General features: G+C 45.4%; 1 protein-coding gene and 1 long non-coding RNA gene across 2 annotated transcripts in view; one reads left to right on the top strand and one right to left on the bottom strand.

Moving 5' to 3' along the window:
• LOC146425355 (uncharacterized) overlaps positions 1–18,974 on the top strand; it is a 569,707-nt gene that overhangs the window by 184,332 nt on the left and 366,401 nt on the right. The gene's annotated exons all lie outside the window — the stretch shown is intronic.
• LOC146425369 (endogenous retrovirus group K member 5 Gag polyprotein-like) lies at positions 9,568–10,731 on the bottom strand. The gene has a single exon (XM_085041439.1). It carries the CDS (start codon positions 10,729–10,731, stop codon positions 9,568–9,570), a length of 1,164 nt encoding a protein of 387 aa, XP_084897565.1.

The raw sequence follows: 18,974 nt of genomic DNA, 5'->3' as shown, positions 1-18,974 counted from the left end.
CCTTTCTGCCACAACGCCAACAGCCCTGCCTCTCGCCGTGTCAGCACCATCAGTTCAGCCTCCGTGCACGACTGCGTCTCCGCAGACGAGTCAGTCAACCGCCAGCCCCTTGAGCCAGCACAAGTCCTTCAGTCCGCCACAAGGGGGAGCCTCAGCCTGGACCTGGCAACAGCAGTAGGCATAACGCTTACCGACCTGCGCCCTGTGAAAATTCCAACTAGAATTCAGGGCCCACTGCACATTGACAACAAACCTGTGGGCGCGCTCCTAGTGGGACGTTCTTCGGCGAGCATGAAAGGACTCTTTGTGTTACCAGGAATAATTGATGCTGATTTTATGGGAGAAATTTGCATTATGGTGCAGACTATGTTTCCTCCTATCTGCATTCCCAAAGGTAACAGACTGGCTCAGCTTGTCCCACTCCCACACATGGCTGCACGGATGCAAGAGCATAATGTGCTTGCAGACCAAGGGGCCGCTGGATTTGGCTCTACTGGAGGACTTGCAATGCTGACAGTTCCGATGGCACAACGGCCAGTTGTAGAGACCACCTGGACACGGAAAGGCATGTCCCAGACCTTGCCTGCGCTACTTGATACAGGTGTGGACATCGCTATTATGGCCACAGCTTGCTGGCCACCGGACTGGCCACATCAGCACACCTTGAATGGAGTCGAAGGTGTGGGAGGTGCAGTTTTTGTACAACAGAGCACCGACCCAATCCAAGTAGCCATTGAAGGCAGGGTTGCTATGATCCATGTAACCATCATGCCCTTACCTAGAGGAATGAACGCCTTAATTGGCCGAGATGTACTAGATCAACTAGGACTTGTGTTAACCAATCAGCATTTTTAGGAGCAGTCGCTGCAGAATGGACTTTCCCGATCCAGCTCACATGGACTACCGACGAGCCGGTATGGATCATGCAGTGGCCGCTGAAGAAGGAAAGTCTGGAACAAGCACAACATCTGGTACAAGAGCAACTGCAGCAGGGACATTTACGACCTTCTACAAGTCCCTGGAACACGCCCATTTTTGTCATTAAGAAGAAATCCGGCAAATATAGACTTTTACATGACCTGTGAGCAGTCAATGCACAGATGCAGGCAATGGGGGCCCTGCAACCTGGACTGCCAAACCCTGCAATGCTCCCGGAAGGATGGCATTTACTGATAATTGACCTTAAGGACTGCTTTTTCACTATTAAACTGCATCTGGTTGACACTGCAAGATTTGCTTTTACCCTACCAACGCCCAACAAAGAGGCCCCTTTTCAGAGATTTGAATGGACTGTGCTGCCTCAGGGAATGAAAAACAGCCCCACCTTATGTCAGTTGTTTGTGGCCAACGCGCTGCAACCCATTCATATGGCGTGGCCAGAAACAATGATTTATCATTACATGGATGACATTTTATTTGCCCAAGCTCAAGCCTTTACCAGCAGCCAAGAGAAAATACTAGAACAACAGTTAAGCAGACATGGACTAATTATTGCTCTGGAGAAAATCCAGTGTAGCCCTGTTTGGAAATATTTGGGCTGGCAGATAACGGAAGGGCAAGTATGACCACAAAAATTACAACTTAATACACAAGTGCAAACGCTACATGACGCACAGCGCCTCCTTGGCAATATTCAGTGGCTACGTCCAGTTGTGAGCATCTCAAACGACGATATTGATGCTCTTCGACCATTGCTGCAAGGCACCGACCCAGCACGGACAGTGCATCCCACTCCAGAAAAACAACAGATCATTCAACAGATTGGCACGCAGATTGCGCAGTGCTGGGTCGATCATCGCGACCCGGATATCCCTGTGGATCTTACAATTTTAATTGGCTCCAAACAACTCCTTGGTGCACTCATGCAGTGCAAAAAGAAAAAGGGGAAGGATATGATAAAAGTATTAGAATGGCTGTTTACAAGCAACCAACCCAAAGCTACAATTCAACAAAAAATTGACAATTTGGCTGAATTGGTCCAGAAGGGCCGCACCAGAATCTTGCAACTCACAAGCCAAGAGCCAGGGACTGTTTATTTACCACTAAAACGACGAGATCTTGAGTGGTACCTGCAACATTCACAGGCTTTACAAGTTAGCTTGCTGTCTCAGGCGACAGACATTAATGTAGAGCCATTGCAATCCACCACCCTGCGCTGGGTGAGCAACCAAGACTGGATTACAATACCTAAAACAAGCAAGCGTCCATTGCCAAATGTGGTGACGGTCTTCACAGATGCAGGAAAGAAATCTCAGCGTGCAGCGGCAACTTGGATGCAAGATGGCAAGTGGCATTATCAGATATTAGCCGCAGAGGAAAAGGACTCACTGCAAACCCTGGAATTGGCAGCAGTCGTTTGGACCTTTGTAAACTGGCACTCCACGGAACTAAATGTGGTTTCTGAGTCCATGTATGTCACAGACATAGTGCAGCGTATCGAGGATGCCCAAATCAAAGACTGCCAAAATAAACAGCTGTTCGAGCTATTGAGACAGCTGCAGGCTGCGATTCATCAGCGAGAATGTGCCTATGCTGTAACTCATATACGAAGCCACAAATGGTCAGAAGGCCTTGGAGAAGGCAACGAGAGGGCAGATCACCTGGTTTCCGTAGCAGCACCACTGAGCGAATTTGTTAAAGCCAGAGAAGCTCACAACACCTTCCATCAAAATGCCAAAGGACTCTTCCACCAGTTCAAAATAACTATGGAAGAAGCAAGAGGCATTGTTAGGGCTTGCCCCAGTTGTAGCCACCATGGTCCAGGCTTGGGAATTGGGGTGAATCCCCGGGGTTTGGGGCCTTGTGAGCTTTGGCAGATGGACATTACCCATGTTCAGCAGTTTGGGCGTCTAAAGTATGTTCATGTCACGATTGATACATACAGCAGATTTGTGTGGGCTACAGCTCAGGCAGGGGAGAAGGCCTCCCACGTGATACGGCACTTGACAAGCTGCTTTGCTGTCATGGGAGTGCCTCAGCAAGTTAAGACTGACAATGGACCCGCCTATGTCAGTGAAAGATTGCAATGATTCTGCCAACAATGGGGGGTCAAGCATACAACAGGCATTCCCCACTCACCAACGGGACAGGCCATTGTCGAACGAGCAAACCAAACCCTGAAGCGATACCTGGATAAGTTTGATGAAATCCATTATACATACAAAAAGCTGTCTAAAACATTGTTTGTATTAAACTATTTGTGTATTTTTTCTGATCAAGATTCTCCTCCTGCACAGGTGCATGGCCGAGTTGCAGCCTCAGAGCATAAGGCACCTATGATGGTTATGTGTCGCGACCCTTGCACAGGCCTGTGGCAAGGCCCAGCAGAGGTGAAATATGTAGGGCGTGGTTACATGTGTGTGCTTACATCCACAGGTACACAGTGGGTCCCTGCGAAATGGACCAAGGCTGTTCCTCATGCTGCTAGTGATTGAGATTCTGGTGTCGAGCCCAGCCACGACCTTCATAACGGAAGTTGAAGACAGACAAAACTTGTGGGTGACTTGGGCTAATGCAACACATAATCCAGAATTCTGCCTCAGTTTACAATCAGCTACTGCACCGTTTAAAACATGTTTAGTTGGAATACCTTTGTTTAGTTTTGAGGTGTTTAGCAATTATAGCACATATACAAAGTGCTCTACAGCAAAAAGCACCTCTTGGTGTGCTGCAAACTTAATCAACCGATTAAACAACACCTTGCCATGGGACCCACAGGAGTTGCAACTCCTGGGGCTCCATGAAAATTGGCAACACCTCTAGCAATTGGACCCAAACGTGTATTTGGTTTGGAGGCAGACAACAAAGCCTTAATCCATATCTAAGTCACTATAACAAAGGCTGGACAAATGTCAGCCCGATAAATATAGCAGAGTATTCACACACTGTTAAGGGCGGCTATTGCGGAAGCAACAACACTGTTAATCAAGGTTTGGGTGCTTTGGGAGCTGAAATAAAAAGACCACCAATTACAATTTGGAACAATAGAACACCCAAAGCGTTGCCCCCATCTGTGTTTTTGATATGTGGAGACAGAGCATTGCTGAGAAACGGAGGCTTGACAATCCAATATGGGTTTAATACAAGCTTCGGTTTATTGATTTACAGCATACAGTTTTATAGTGTAGTTAACTAAATCATGCATATTCTGTAATCATACAATACTATTGGTTATATACTTCCACGCCCTAAGTTTGGCTACTTGCCTTAACATGTATCTATGTTTATCTATAATGCCTGATTTCAGCATTCTTGCTACCAATTAACGCATTCTCGACGGCCCCCACGACTTCTATGTTGCAGGAAAGGTTATGATGACCTAGATCGCTGATTGGACGAAGGTATCTAATTAATAGTTGGCTGAATATGGCTATTGTTAAGAAGCGGCTTGTTAAGAAGCAATCTATCTACATCTGCGTGTCCCTTCTCTAGAAGCCAGCTTTCCACAATTCCCCTGTTTTCTTTACGCGTTTGTGCAAGCCAAAGCTGATTCGCTGTCTGTGATAATGATTTTTTCAAACATTGCAAAGCACAAGGTAGAATAACAGCTATGCCAACAAGGACAAGTAAAATCACTAATCCTACTTGCAAGATATAGCGAAGCCATCCTGTTATACCCCAGTCGCCCCATGGAATTCCGAATAGGCCATCGTCCTTTTGCACTGTTACCTTTGCTGTATGCTCCTTAAGCCATTGAAGTTGTTTATGTATTGACTCACCATGATTGCTAAGGTTGAAACAGCACATACCATCAAATTCATCACAGCCGTGCCCCTGAGCAAGCAGCAGAAAATCTATGGCAGCACGATTCTGCAGTATGGAATGCCTTAAGCTATCCATGTCTGCGGATAGCTTTTCTATTATTTCTGTAGTAACATTTGACTGCTTGCTTACCCAGCAGGCCAATCTCCCTATGGTTTTTAATGCATGTGCAGTGCCCACATGTGGTAAAAGGGAAGCAAAAACCCGAGACGGTTTATTCCATAGGCCTACTTCATCATTGCAGTCTGCATCCAAAGTAAGACTGCGTCTCTTTCTGGACCGCATTAAATTGGCTGCAGTGGTTTTATTCATGGCAAGTAAAGTGAGTTTGCCCAAATAACATGGTCCCCCATGAGCACCTTTCGGGACTCCCTGCCATGCACGGTCTCCACAAATGAGAAATACACCTGATGGAAGGGCAAGGGCACTTTCATTGGCCCAAATTTGTATATAACCACTGCCCCGGCCATAACTTCCATGTGGACCACATTGGGCAGAGACGTTAGCATATTCTGCCATATGGGGAGTCAACCAGGTGCTGTTAGGAATCACTATGGGGCTACCAAAAGTTATGCAGCCTGTTTCATTGCCACTTGCATTAAGAGCTCGGCTCCCCAAGAGATCCAACTCCTGAGGATCCCATGGCAATGAGGTATTAAGACCCGACAACAAGAGAGCAGTACGATGGCTAACATTGGCAGCTCGTGAGCAGTTGTTAGTTGAAAACCGTGCGGAGCTAGTATTATCAAAGCCTGGGATACCAAGTAAGCATGTGCGAAAAGGGTCAGTGGCTGATGCAAGCGCAAGGCAAAAAGCACTAGTACGTGTTTGATTTGCCCAGGTGACCCACAAATTTTTCCTGGGCTCAATTGAATGGAGGGGATTCTTGGCGTTTGCATCGGTAGCATCTGCCAGAACAACCCCTAACATGCACAGTATGTACAGGAGCAAAACGCCTTTTGGTGCGTTCCCATTCATGTTCTCTGATAACCCAATACTTTGGGATCCTTTCTAAAGCCCGATCGGTGCACACTGCTCTAAAAATTTGAGACCCAGAGTTTGATGTTGCCCAATTTACTGCATCTTGGGCCTCCCAACGTAACCAGGCTATAAATTTTTGCTCTTCAGATTCAAATAATTGCAAACCTTGCCAATCAGGCAGCCCTGTAAATGCGGCTAAAGCTTGTTGCAGCCCGTTATGTGCAAAGTCAGTTTGAGTTATGCGTGTATTAACGCACGCCAAACAACAAGTATTATACACTTCTTGATGGACCCACCACCGTTTCTTACAAATACCACACTTAATAAGCAACCATGCCTGACACCACAGCTTAGCACAATTTCTACAAGGGTATCTATTCAGGTAAGGGCGTACAGAGCCTAATCTATTTATAATATCTCTTAATTCTAATAAAGTTTGCCAACGCTCGACTGGAACCCCAGCTCGCCGCAAGATAGGATCAAGGGCACAATGTAGAAGCCGGATCAGTCGTGGTGTTTCATCGATTGGTGGTATCGGGGGCACCTGTAGCCGTGCCAGGTTGATCAAGTGCAGGCTTCACCCAGCGGCTAGGAACCCAAAGGGGGCCTGTGGAGGAAGATACACAAAAATAACCTCTGCCAGAATATATGACCTCTACTGGACCCTCCCAGATGCCTGTTTTGGGGTCCTTATATAGGACCTTCATGCGTGGTACCGGTGGCTGTGCCACTCCCTTATGATGAATTAAGATAGGTGGTAAATCCTGATCTCCAAATATACACAGATGATTTAGTACAAACAGGGTTTTAGAAAGCCTTTCTCTACTATCTGAGACCTCCTTATGTTTTGCCAGGTAACCCTTTATTGTTGCATTTGCTCGTTCTACCATTGCCTGCCCCGTTGGGGAGTGAGGAATTCCTGTAGTATGTTTTATATCCCAAAGTTGCATGTATTTTTTCACCAAGGCACTACAATAAGCTGGTCCATTGTCTGTTTTGATAGCTTTGGGTTTGCCCAATACGGCAAAGCAACTAGTAAGGTGCCTTATAACATCCGGGGCTCTTTCGCCAGGCTGTAATGTTGCCCATATCATGTGGCTGTATGTGTCAATGCAAACATGGACATATTTTAATCTACCAAATTCAGGGAAATGTGTTACATCCATCTGCCATAACTCATTAGCTTGTAACCCCTTGGGGTTCACTCCCATACCCAAACCAACACCCTGGTTATGAAAACTACAAATAGGGCAGGCCCGCACTATGGCCCTGGCTTCTGCCAGTGGAATTCCAAACCCCTTATGGAGACCCCTTGCATTTTGATGAAAGTTCATATGTGCGTGGCGGGCCCTCTCAAAGGAAGATACTGGAGCTTCCGCCACCGCTACCAATCGGTCCGCTCTGGCATTGCCTTCTCCAAGGCCCTCTGACCACTGATGACTTCTTATATGCAACACGGCATATGGGTCAGTCCTTTGGCCAATGGTGCGTTTAAGCACCATCAATAGTTCCGCAAGTCGGCGTTTTTACACATCCTTAACCATTGCTTCCTCAATTCTGTTAGCAATGTCTGCAACATAGAGAGAATCTGTGACGATGTTAACAGGTTGGTCTATCCAGTTGGTAAAGACCCAGACCACTGCTGATAGTTCCAAGGTTTGTAAAGAGTCCTCCGATGTTGCAGGAATAATTTTGTGTCGCCATTGCTTCTCCTCCATCCACGTCGCAGCAGCTTTACGGGAGCGTTTGCCAGCATCTGTATAAACAGTCACTGCTCCTGAAAGCGGAGAGGATGACCGCAATGGCTTTATTAGCCATCGGTGATTAGACATCCATGCCAGCGTAGAAGGCTGGAGAGGTCGGATACTGATGAGGATTCCCTCTTCCAGCAACCCTGCCTGAAGATCCATAGAATTTTGTAAGTACCAGTTCAGGTCATCCAGCTTCAGTGGTACCTGTATTTCCCCTGGCGATGTTCCTTGGATCTCCCTTATCCTTTGGCGGCCACGTTTGATAAGATTTGCCATTGTAATTATGTTTTCCTGAATTGTTTTTCATGGTTGAAGGGGTGGTGCTAACCATTCCAGCACCAAAACATTGTAATCCTCATTTGTGGTGGGGGTATTTTCCCCCGTTTTCTTTTTATGCTGAGTGATGGCACCCAAAAGGTATTGAGAGCCAGTTAGCACAGTGATATTTAGTGGCACATCAAGTAGACGACGAGATGTATGATTTTGTACAACACGTTCTGAGATAGTCCGGATCGCCGCCTGCTGTGCTGTAGAGAGGGTGACTTTTGTAGCTGGATCAGTGCCTTTCAGTAGAGGCCGCAGGACATTTAACAGTTCATTAGGAATACCAATGACAGGACGAAGCCATTGTAACTCACCCATCAGTTTCTGAGCATCATGTAGGGTTTGGATGTTTGTGTGAATCTGCAGTTTTTGAGGACGAACCTGATGGTCTGTTATAGTCCATCCCAAATATCGCCATGGTGATGTGTTCTGTACCTTTTCAGGGGCGATTGTAAGGCCCTGAACACGCAAGTGATTAGTCAGGGTATGTAACTGATCTGCGGTAAAAGGTGCGCTCTGTGCCAGTAATATATCATCCATGTAGTGATAGATGATTACTTCTGGCCAGGCCGTCCGAAGAGGCCTGAGAGCAGCATCCACATAGAGTTGACAAAGTGTCGGTGAGTTCCGCATTCCCTGTGGTAATACAGTCCATTCAAAACGTTGTGCAGGTGCCTCACGGTGAATTGAGGGCAGCGTAAAAGCAAAACGCTGCATGTCGTCTGGATGTAGTTCAATGGTGAAAAAACAGTCCTTTAAGTCCACAACAAGTAGGAACCATTCGTCTGGTAGCATGCTGGGATTGGGGAGCCCTGGTTGTAAGGCTCCCATAGGTTGCATCTGTTCATTTACAGCACGCAGATCATGGAGCAGTCTATATTTTCCAGATTTTTTCTTTATAACAAAAATTGGAGTATTCCATGGACTAGTAGATAAACGCAAGTGTCCCTGTTGGAATTGTTCTTGTATCAAGGAGTGTGCTTGTTCCAGACTTTCCTTTTTCAGAGGCCATTGCTCCATCCATATAGGTTCATTTGTAATCCAGGTGAGACGGATGGGGAAAGCCCATGCAATGGCCCCCTCTAGAAATGCGATTCCGATGTTAATACAACTCCCATTTGGGCCAAAACATCACGGCCTACTAAAGCATTTACTCCTGGGGGAAGTGGTAACAACTGTACCACACAGTCCACAACTTTGTCATCGATGGTAATTTTTAAACGTGGTGACCGACGAGCCATGGTGATACCTCCTACACCAGAAACAGTAGCTCCAGGTGCATATGCTGGCCAGTGAGCAGGCCATTTGTTTTCATCCAGTACCGTGACATCAGCTCCAGTATCCAAAAGTGCTGATAATTGTATCCGATGGCCAGAATATTCCAAAGATATCCATTTTTGTGGACGTTGCCTCAAATCCACTGTTAGCATAACCGCAGGGCCTGTGGAGCCAAAACCTCCTGCTCCTCGATGAGGCCGGCCAGATGGACTTTGGAGCAACTGTGGTATAGGGACAACTTGAGTAATTTTAGATCCAGCAGGAATATGAATAGGTGGATGAAATGTCTGAGCCATAATGTCAATTGTACCCTGAAAATCAGCATCGATTAATCCAGTTAAAATGTCCAGTCCTTTCATGGTTGCAGATGAATGCCCGATCAAAAGAGCACCAACAGGTTGCCCTCTGATTATAATTGGTCCTGTAATTCCAGTAGGTATCCACTTGGGGGAGGTATCCACCAAGGTAACGTCTACTGTGGTTGCCAGGTCCACCCCGAGGCTCCCGACGGTGGCTGGTTGCCAGGTAACTGGCTGTAAGGAGGCTGGAGTAGTTGGTTGTGAGGCGGCTGAAATTGGGCGGATGCAATTTGTGTCATAGCGCAGCCCCCTTTCGCGCTCCGATTCCCGTTTCCCTGGGGTCTCCGACAAGCTGCAGAGCTGTGTGACGGGGTCTGGCAATGAGAACACCATACTGCTCCAGCAGAGCAGTTTCGCTGAAAGTGCCCTGGCTGTCCACAGCGAAAACAATGGAGCTTTGTTTTTCGAGTTGCTGGAGGTGGCCTTGGCTGCCGGAGGGGGGCTAGTGCGGCGAGAACTTGACTATGAGAGGTTTCTGCCTGTGCTTTCAAGCCCTTTCCTAGTTCCTCAATAGCACTGACTAACATAGCCTGATCGCCTGTGGGAATCATAGTAGCCCTTTCTAAAAGTTCCTCTATAGACCAATTCCCTGACAAAGTCATTATAAGGTTTCGGATTGAAGCATTCCCATTCTGTAATATACACTGCTTTAATATAGCACCTTGCATGTACTCAGCCGTTCCTGCTGTTTTGATCGCAGCTGATACCTTATCTACAAAGGACCCCAACGGCTCATCCCGTCCCTGTTTTATAGACATGTAGGACGGAAGACCACCAGGTACCTTTAACTTGTTCAAAGCTTGTCGAGCCAAATCCATAGATTCTCTAATCCTTTCTGGTCCCACGAATGCCTGAGCCTCACTTCTTAGATAAGGACCTAACCCCATCAATTCATCCAGAGTAACTCCATATAGTGGGTCACCTTGTTGGCGATTTAGACCCACCGACTCCTGGCAGAATGCCTGCCAATGAGCATTGAACAGCAATTGTTGATGTTGAGTGAGTATCAATTTAATAATGCTTTTAATATCACAGGGGAGCAGAAGTCCTGACCCCCAGATATAATCTAACATTTGTTTACTGGGTTCCCCCGTAACTCCAAACTCACTAACAGTAGCTCGTAACTGTGATAATAATTTCCAATCTAAAGGTGAAATACTAGCAGTAAACCCCCCCCCGTCATTCGGTTCGAAAACTACTGGGAATGCACTCAGCATGTCAGTGGCAGCCTCTAATTCCCCCTCCTGTGCCGCCTGTGCAGCAATCAGCTTCCACATAGCTTCACGCTGATTCACAGACCCCGGCCCGACCCCACCGGGAGCAGCCAGACTCCCAGTAAGTGGGAGATCGGGGCCCTGCAAGCCAGGTGACTGAAAAACTGCCCTGTGAGATACTGGGTCAGAAGACTCGATCGGAGCGGAAGGCTTCACTGCATCCTCAGAGGGCTCAGCAAATGGATTAGTAGGGGGAATATGTACTGTGTTTGTTAATGGGGGGAGCGGCCACGGCCGCTCTTCAGGGGATGAGGAAGGTGGTCCCAAGCATTCAGCAGCAGCCTTAGCTGCTTTCTGTTCTGCGTAATATTGATCTAAAGCACTACTAACTATCTTCCATGTTTTACCTAGCTTTTTCCCCAGTTTCTCATCATCACACATAGCATCTCTCACCTTATCTCCTACTTTCTGCCATTCATCACGATCAAAAATGGTATTAGGGTCAATAAAACAACCTTTAGCGAACCCCCATGCTGTCAACGCCATTAAATCACTCTTTATGTCCTTAACGTTAATCCCCCGCTTTTCTAAAAAGCAAAATAACAGATCAAAAGCGGGTTGCCTCTCCATTCCGATTTACGGAACTGCGTACTCACTCTCACCCCCGAGGTTTTCGGCCACTTCTCCTCTCTGGTGCGAGATTTTCACCTCACAAGTCCGGCAGTGTCCAGATCCCGCCTGTACGGTCGTATGATCAGTGCGCCCCACTGCTTCGACCCTCCGGGGTGATCGGAGCCAGGTGCCTTCTCAGTCGTGGTTACATCGCCTCCCAGATAGATCCAGCCAAAAGGGGAGGGAGACCCTTGGACATCGGGGTCACCATTATGCTGAGAAACGGAGGCTTGACAATCCAATATGGGTTTTATACAAGCTTCGGTTTATTGATTTACAGCATACAGTTTTATAGTGTAGTTAACTAAATCATGCATATTCTGTAATCATACAATACTATTGGTTATATACTTCCACGCCCTAAGTTTGGCTACTTGCCTTAACATGTATCTATGTTTATCTATAATGCCTGATTTCAGCATTCTTGCTACCAATTAACGCATTCTCAGAGCATGGCAAGGCATCCCTCATAACATGTTTGGTGGGCCATGCTATTTAGGAGAATTGACACTTCTGGCGCCTAACCAACACCTGTGGCTCAGCGTAACTGCTGAGCCAGGGCGCCAGTGACGTTCACTTTCCCATCAACTGGACCCACAGTGCAAAGATGATGTTGAGTTGTGGTCTGTAACAGCTAAGGTGTTCGCCTCCCTGTTTACCCACGGAGTAGCCGCTGCAAATGCCCTTAGGCAGCTTGAGAAACTAGCATGCTGGACAGTTAAGCAAGCAAATGTTACTACTAATGTTATTTCCCAATTTTTAATTGATCAAAAGAGCTTGCGACATGCTGTGCTTCAAAATCGAGCTGCCATTGATTTCTTGTTGTTAGCTCAAGGCCATGGCTGTAAAGACTTTGAAGGGATGTGCTGCTTTAATGTCGCTGTTGAGCAGCTAGCAGAGTAATGAATGCACCAGTTCTCAGTGGCAAGAAGGAATGACCTTTATTGTTTTGATTTCATCACATATATAGAGTTCTCAAAAGTCACCCAGATTGGTTAGTCAGAAGCCTTCCCCCAGGCCTGATTGGCCAGGCCTGCACTGTCCAAGTTCTGGGACACTGTTCCAACAACATCCAAACTTTATCTTTATTTATAAAACACAAGAAAATTTCTCATGGGAAAAACCTGTGCTAGCCACACTTTAATTTGTCAGATCATAGCAATTCCATCCATAGGCAGCGACAGTGGCTGAAAAAACACACCTCCACAATTACAGTTGAAGTCAATCCTTTTGATAAATGGTTATCATCCCTGTTTGGAGGTCTGTCACCATGGCTAATAACCTTAATTAAAGAAGCCTTACCCTGGTAAGGAGTTTTTATACTAATAATTGTAGTGATAAGAATTGCTTACAGCTGCATTACAAAGCAAATTGATCAGGTAGCTAGCAGGGTCTTGCTCGCACAAAGACAAGGAGAGGGAATTGTTACAGAATAGCTTCAAGATCGCGGTCATGAATCCTTAAGAGGTTTGTGTGAACAAGACCATTGTTAGCTAAAGTAGGCCATACAGGCCGCGGCAGTGCCCCTGAGCCCTGGGAATGCGCCGTGGGAAAGGTACCGGGGGAGGCGCAGCAGTGCCCTTGAGCTCTGAGGAAGTACTGTAAAGAATGTACCGGGGGGAACTTGCGACTAACAAGAATGAAGGGGTGAGAAAGATTCTCTGAGGTTTTGCCCCCCCCTTCCACCAGCACAGGCGCCTGTCTGTGGCTTCCAGGGCTGAAGGCTGAACTCTTAATTCAAATTCAAATTGTAGGTAACAGCTCTGGCCTGATGGCTTATCGGCTAAGCATGCATTTGAAACCAGCACAGAAACCGCTGAATCATCCCATGAAAGACCGTCACCTTGGAGGGGGCTTTGGGGGTCTCCAAAGACCACCAGGATATACGGAGCATGCATGGTGCACATGCTAATGATATTAATGACTTCCGAGAAATGATTTGTATAACCACTCCTATCCTGAAGAATGTAATTAATATTCATGATTTTACCTATAACTCTGTGTCTTTGGGGTACTGAGGTGTGTGTGTTTGGTGGAAACAATCCCCACACATCCGGTGCACCGAATAAAGCAAATACCCACTTCTCTGACTTGGTCTCTGAAGTGTCTCTGAGCTCGATTGGGGCGAATCAAACTGGCACCCCAGATGGGACACTGACTCTGCTCGGCTGCCGGATCCGGGGTAAGCAGACCTCCCAGTCGCGACCCTGAATTTTCAGGGGGAGCTCAGCTGTCCTCTGGCTCACGGCGGGAGTAGACAAAGGACCATCTGCACCAAATTAAGGTATTTGCTACTTTTAAAATAAATGCCTGCAGGTCCGGGGTGCTAGCCCTGAGGGTAGGTGGAGACTGGGTCTCCCAAAATTAGTCCCGGGCAAGGGGTTGGACCCCCGGGGTTGGACCCCACTGTCAAGAAAAGGTACTTTTAAAGGGTTGGACTCCGGGGTTGGACCCCGCTATAGTGAACGGTACCTTTAAGGGGTTGGACCTCACTGTATTACACCATACTGCGATTTTTGTTCTGTCTGTTGTTATTTTGTTACTGTGTTACTGTGTCATTATTTTGTTAATGTGTGAGTGTGAATGAATGAGACGTGTCTCCGACACTGAGCGAGAATGGAGCTTTATCTACGTTTCCGTTCTCTGGTGACAGAAATGGCCAGAGAAAAGCGAAGAGACTGGCAAAGAGTGAATGAGTGTGGGTCACATAAAAACCGTTGGTTTGGAGTGTCTGGAGGGGGGCATATTATATTGTTGAATGGAGGGATTTTGGCTGCTGAGTTGAGAACGCTCGGACCCCAACACCTTTCTAGTATTGCTCTATTTGATTTTGCGATTAAAATTCTGTGTTTTGTGTGTGGAAACCGTTGTGAAACTTAAACTCAGTGCGCATGTATTAATTGTGAGAGGAAGTGATGTTGTCTATTTGCTCGGGTGCTTCTGAAATTTTTTAATGTGTGTGCATGTATTGTGTGTGTAAAATTTTACCTGTGTTAATTGGTATTTTGCCGGCATATAAATTTATGCGGGGACGCCTGCGAGATAAAAATAACTAATTGAATCTAATAAGTACCTCTTTAGAGCACCTGTGTGTAGCTGCTGAAATATGGTTGTATAGAATGTTGTAGTAGATGGAGCTTGCAATTAAATAAGAGTAAGGGGGAAGGAAAAAGAAGGAAGAGAGGAGAGGTGTTTCGGGACCCTCCCCCATCTTGCCTAAAATTTCGGCAGCTGACCCAGGGCGAGCTGCAGTTCCCTGTGTCCTCCCCTTTCGGCGTAGCAGTGGCGAGCGCAGAGGTGCGGGGCTGGATGCGCAGGCTGGGAGCCTGTGGGGAGGTGCGGAGCCGAGCTGGAGCTGTGGGACAGCTATGAGCTCAGCACCGGGCAGTCCCTGACCCTGCCAGCCCCTGGGGCAGGGCGGCTGTGGGACACACCGACCACCTGTGGTGCTGCTGGCCTTGCCTGCTGACAGCCTCGGAGGGGGAAGGGCTGCGTTTGGATACTGCAGAGGGAATGTTTAGAAATGTGAATTGTCTGTTAAGAGTTCTGTCTAGGTCACCAGAATGACTTTGTGGGACAATGAGCACCCCCAGGGAGTAGTGCGGGTGGGGGCTGGAGAAGGGCTGAATAAGCCCTGAAGAAACTGGTTAGAAAGATACTGCAAATATATGTAAGAAAAGATAAAAAAAGGCAAAAGCAAAAGTGATGCCAAAGAGACACTGAAAGCAAAAATGTCTGTAGAAAAGATATACCAAATTTTGTAATTAACTATTTCAAGGTTAAAATCTCCTGCCTGGGTTACTCTGAGTTGCTGTTTTGGTTTTTTTGAACAAAGGTTTGCTCGAATGCTTTTAATTCAAATTCTTTACCCTTCAAGCAGCCAGCCAAATTGCCTTAGAGAAAATGCAAATTAACTGCTGCAGAGGAAAAATTTTAGAACTGCTGAGGAGAAGGTGGAGACAAGGTGTGTCTCTGAGCCACTGTCCAGGGCTGTTCAAGCAGCCAAGAACGTGACAATGTGTGCTTAATTCATGTCCCCAAGAGGGTTCAGTCCTTTCTGTATGGTTAGTTGTCATGGCAAGTAACTTTTGCAAAAAGGTGTTCTTCCCCATGCTTTGAGAATTTGACAGCCACTTTTAGAGAACACGGTGGCGTGATGCTAATTTTATAAGTTACCAAATCCAGTGGCTGGCGGCTATTGATTGTCTCAGAATGTAGCCAGAGGCTGGCCGCGCTGTCTGCAAGTTGTGCAGCCAAAGCTCTGATGGTAAATGAAGCCCGAAGGCTGACAATAGGAATATACCTCATAAGTTTCACACCAAGCTAAAGATTTATTAACTCAAAGAACATCTGAGTAGATGACCAGCACAGTTATTGTACTGTGAATCTTGTCTAGTAAAACAAGAGTATTTAAAAAAAAAAAGAAAAAACCCAAAAACAAGGGGTTTGACTCAGCCTCCTTGAGGAAGTTGAAAAATCTCCAGACCCAGGCTAGTGAAGATTCACGAGGCACTCCTTGGTCTGGGGAGAAAATGTATTTAGTAGTGAGTCTTCAAAAGTACTAGAAGAGTAACAATTTGAAAAATACACTATCATTAATGAAAGGTGCAGCAGTGCAAAACCTGAGGGCAGCCCCCCCCTGCTGCGGGGGAGGGCTGCCCTAGAACCGGAACACGCAGGATGGTCATTCCATGGCCACGAGCTGTGGGGCTGGTCAGACACGGTTCTTGTAGAAGCGTTGCAGGTTTAGAAAGGCAGCTGTTTGGTTCCTGGTCTCCATGGTGTTTTTATTGAGGAAAATAGGGGTGGAGTGGGGAGACTGGGGAGGGGGAAGGGAAGGCAAGGGAGGGTGCAGGTTCCATATGAGTCCAGAACCAAAGAGGCCCGTTCCGGATGTGGCTGGGGATTTTATCTCTAGGGATGGGGGGCGGTCCTGACTCACATCCAGTCAGAAGGGGTCAGGGGGGCGGGGTCAGGGACAGGAAGGACACACGTTACAACAGAAAGGAAGTTAAAATAAGTGAAACATTGCCTCTCACATAGTCAGCTCAAGCAGCAGAGCTGTAAGTGCTTATAAAATCCTGCGAAATATATAAAGACAAAATAGTGAATATTTTTACTAATTCTAAATATGCATATAGAGTAATACATGCATTTAAGAAATTATAAGAAAAAAGGGAAGTTTATTAAATTTTAATTTCTCACTTATTAAAAGAATTCCCTATGGGGAGTTAAACGAGGCAAGAATTCATCCTTCTCCCCACTCTAACATGTGTTATCACTGTGCAAGTTTGTTTTAACATCCTTCAGTGTGTCCTCATCAGACAAAAAGCTGTGTAAGACAAGGAACCACTGTTATGATCCAATTATTAAGGTTCTTTAGAAATACCTCTGCCCGAATTAAGGTACAAACGAGACCATATGCCAGTCAATAGTATGAGTTTTATTTGATAGAAAATATGAGAGAGAGAGGGAAGAAAAGAGAGAAAAAGAGAAGTAAGAAAAGAGGTGGGGGGGACAGAAAGAGGGAAAGAGAAAATATCACCATCCGTGGATCCCAACGATGTTGCGTTGATCCTCTCCAGCCGGTCTTCTCGGTGGTGGTGGTCCCTCCAAGAGCACAGGATGCCATGGGTTAATATACACTCAGGCCAGGGACAATGTCCAGGCATGTCCCCCCAGGGGAGGGGGCAGCCTCTAGCAGCAGACTCTGCTTGCATCACGTGTACTCCTGTGGTGCCAGGCCTAGCACTCTGGGGGGTCTGTGATGGATTGTGACTCCCCCTCAGCTGCCTCTCACGTGAAAGTCCCATGGATGTAGCCAGTGAGGCTGGGGGTTCCACAGCTGGGCCAGTCTGTGTAAACCTGGCTTCTGTGAGCTGTGCTCTGCCCCCACCCCAAACTCAGCCAGGGATGTTTCTCAGCACAGCTGGTGGCTTTGGCCTTTGTGTATGCATACCTTTCCCTCAGCTTGAGATGATTGAACAATAGGTTTCCCTTTATCTAATCTCAGCAGTTTGACTCAGTCCAAAGTCCCAGTCAGGTATCTTCAGGGAGGTTTCTTTGATTGTAGCTTCTTTATACACTTTTTGTTATAATGAGCAAAACTTTATATCAATGTTTGAGGCATGAACTATTTCAGTCTCTGACAGCCACCCCGTGACTCAAACACTGTAATAAATGTCTCTTTTTTAGCAATCTTCTTTAGCCTATGGGTTGTCCACAGAGGTGATGAAAAAAAAAGATAATGGGAGAAAAGATAGAAATAGTAGAAGCAATAACATACAATAGTTCAAAGCATAAATTTAATTGTAATCATCAATTTAATTTTCATTAGTCAGTACCTCCACCCCGCGACCCCAGGAATTAGTGTTTTTAAATGGGTGGTGGGTGTGAGGGGTATTTTTATATTGTATCTCTTAGATGTTAGCTTAATATGTTTGGAAATTGGTTATAGAATTATACAGCTGGTTTTCATTTTTTTTTTTTTTGTATAAATGTGGATGGATTTAGCAGGGATGTATGTTTCTTTCTCAACCACATTTACATATAATTGGTAGAATTTTATAGGTAATATTTCTTTTTCGCTGGATAATTCTATACATCATGAAAATTACTTTTATGATACAAAATTAACATACAAAAGATTTTATAAAAATTATTGTTAAGCAATCTTATCTTTACATGAGGGCTATGCTCTGTTTTTTAAGATTCAGATTATAGCACTGTTGTAATTTAGCCTTGAAACAAATTAGAAATTATAGCTTTACAATCAGTGTAATTAAAAAATGAAATTGATTCCTTTTCAAATTCAGTTGTATTATCTCAACTAGTTTTTTCTCATGAATTTTTGAGGCAGAGTTAAAATACTCTCTTAGGATATATGGCAGGAGATTTAACAGCCATTGGTTTGAGAGCTGGTAGAAGGCTTTTTTGTATTTTATTTACGTCATTCTATATAATGTTTGTGTTTTGCTAAGATTTTTTAATTCATTACTTAGTAAATTTGAAAAATTTAGCCAAATTATAATAATTTTAAATTTTTCTAAGGCAGAACTGAGATGATTAGTGCATTTTGTATAAATTCTTATACCAACTCTCAGGATTAAATTGGTTGAGACAAATTATGCATCTATAACAACTTTTGCCACATTATTTTTCAGTAAAAAGACAAAATAAGTTAGATAAAAATCAAACATAAGAATATATAAAATATTTTAACTAATATTTGATCTTCTAGCAAGTTACTTGCAATGACAACACGAATAAATTACAAATGTTAACAAACTGACAATGCAAGCAATTATGGTGACATTTTAAATTTTCACTGGCTCTCATGCAGCATCATTTCATGTGTTGGTACGTTCCTATAAAAGAAAAGTGAAAATGTGGCCCACCAGGCCAATTATTAAAATGAAATAAAACTTCTTGTTGCTAACACTAAACGATAGATTTTACATGAAGAAAAGGTCATCACATTTAGGCATGATTTTGCTGTTTGCAGATTCTCTGCTCTCATACTCGTTTTCCTTATCTTTAATGCAAGAGTGTTTGACATCCCTAGAAAAGAAAAGAAACAAGCTTCCCCGGCAATACTTGCCTGAGTGGAACAAGATGTTAATTGCATTAATTTT

Source organism: Lichenostomus cassidix, chromosome W (assembly GCF_008360975.1).
Source record: "Lichenostomus cassidix isolate B80296 chromosome W, HeHo_3.0, whole genome shotgun sequence".
Lineage (NCBI taxonomy): Eukaryota > Metazoa > Chordata > Aves > Passeriformes > Meliphagidae > Lichenostomus > Lichenostomus cassidix.
Note: the sequence above shows the minus strand (reverse complement) of the source record. Positions and strands in the feature narration are given on the sequence as shown.

What these genes read in the sequence shown, in the direction of transcription:
- LOC146425369 (XM_085041439.1), bottom strand. Translation starts at nt 10,731, where the DNA reads ATGTGGAAGCTGATTGCTGCACAGGCGGCACAGGAGGGGGAATTAGAG.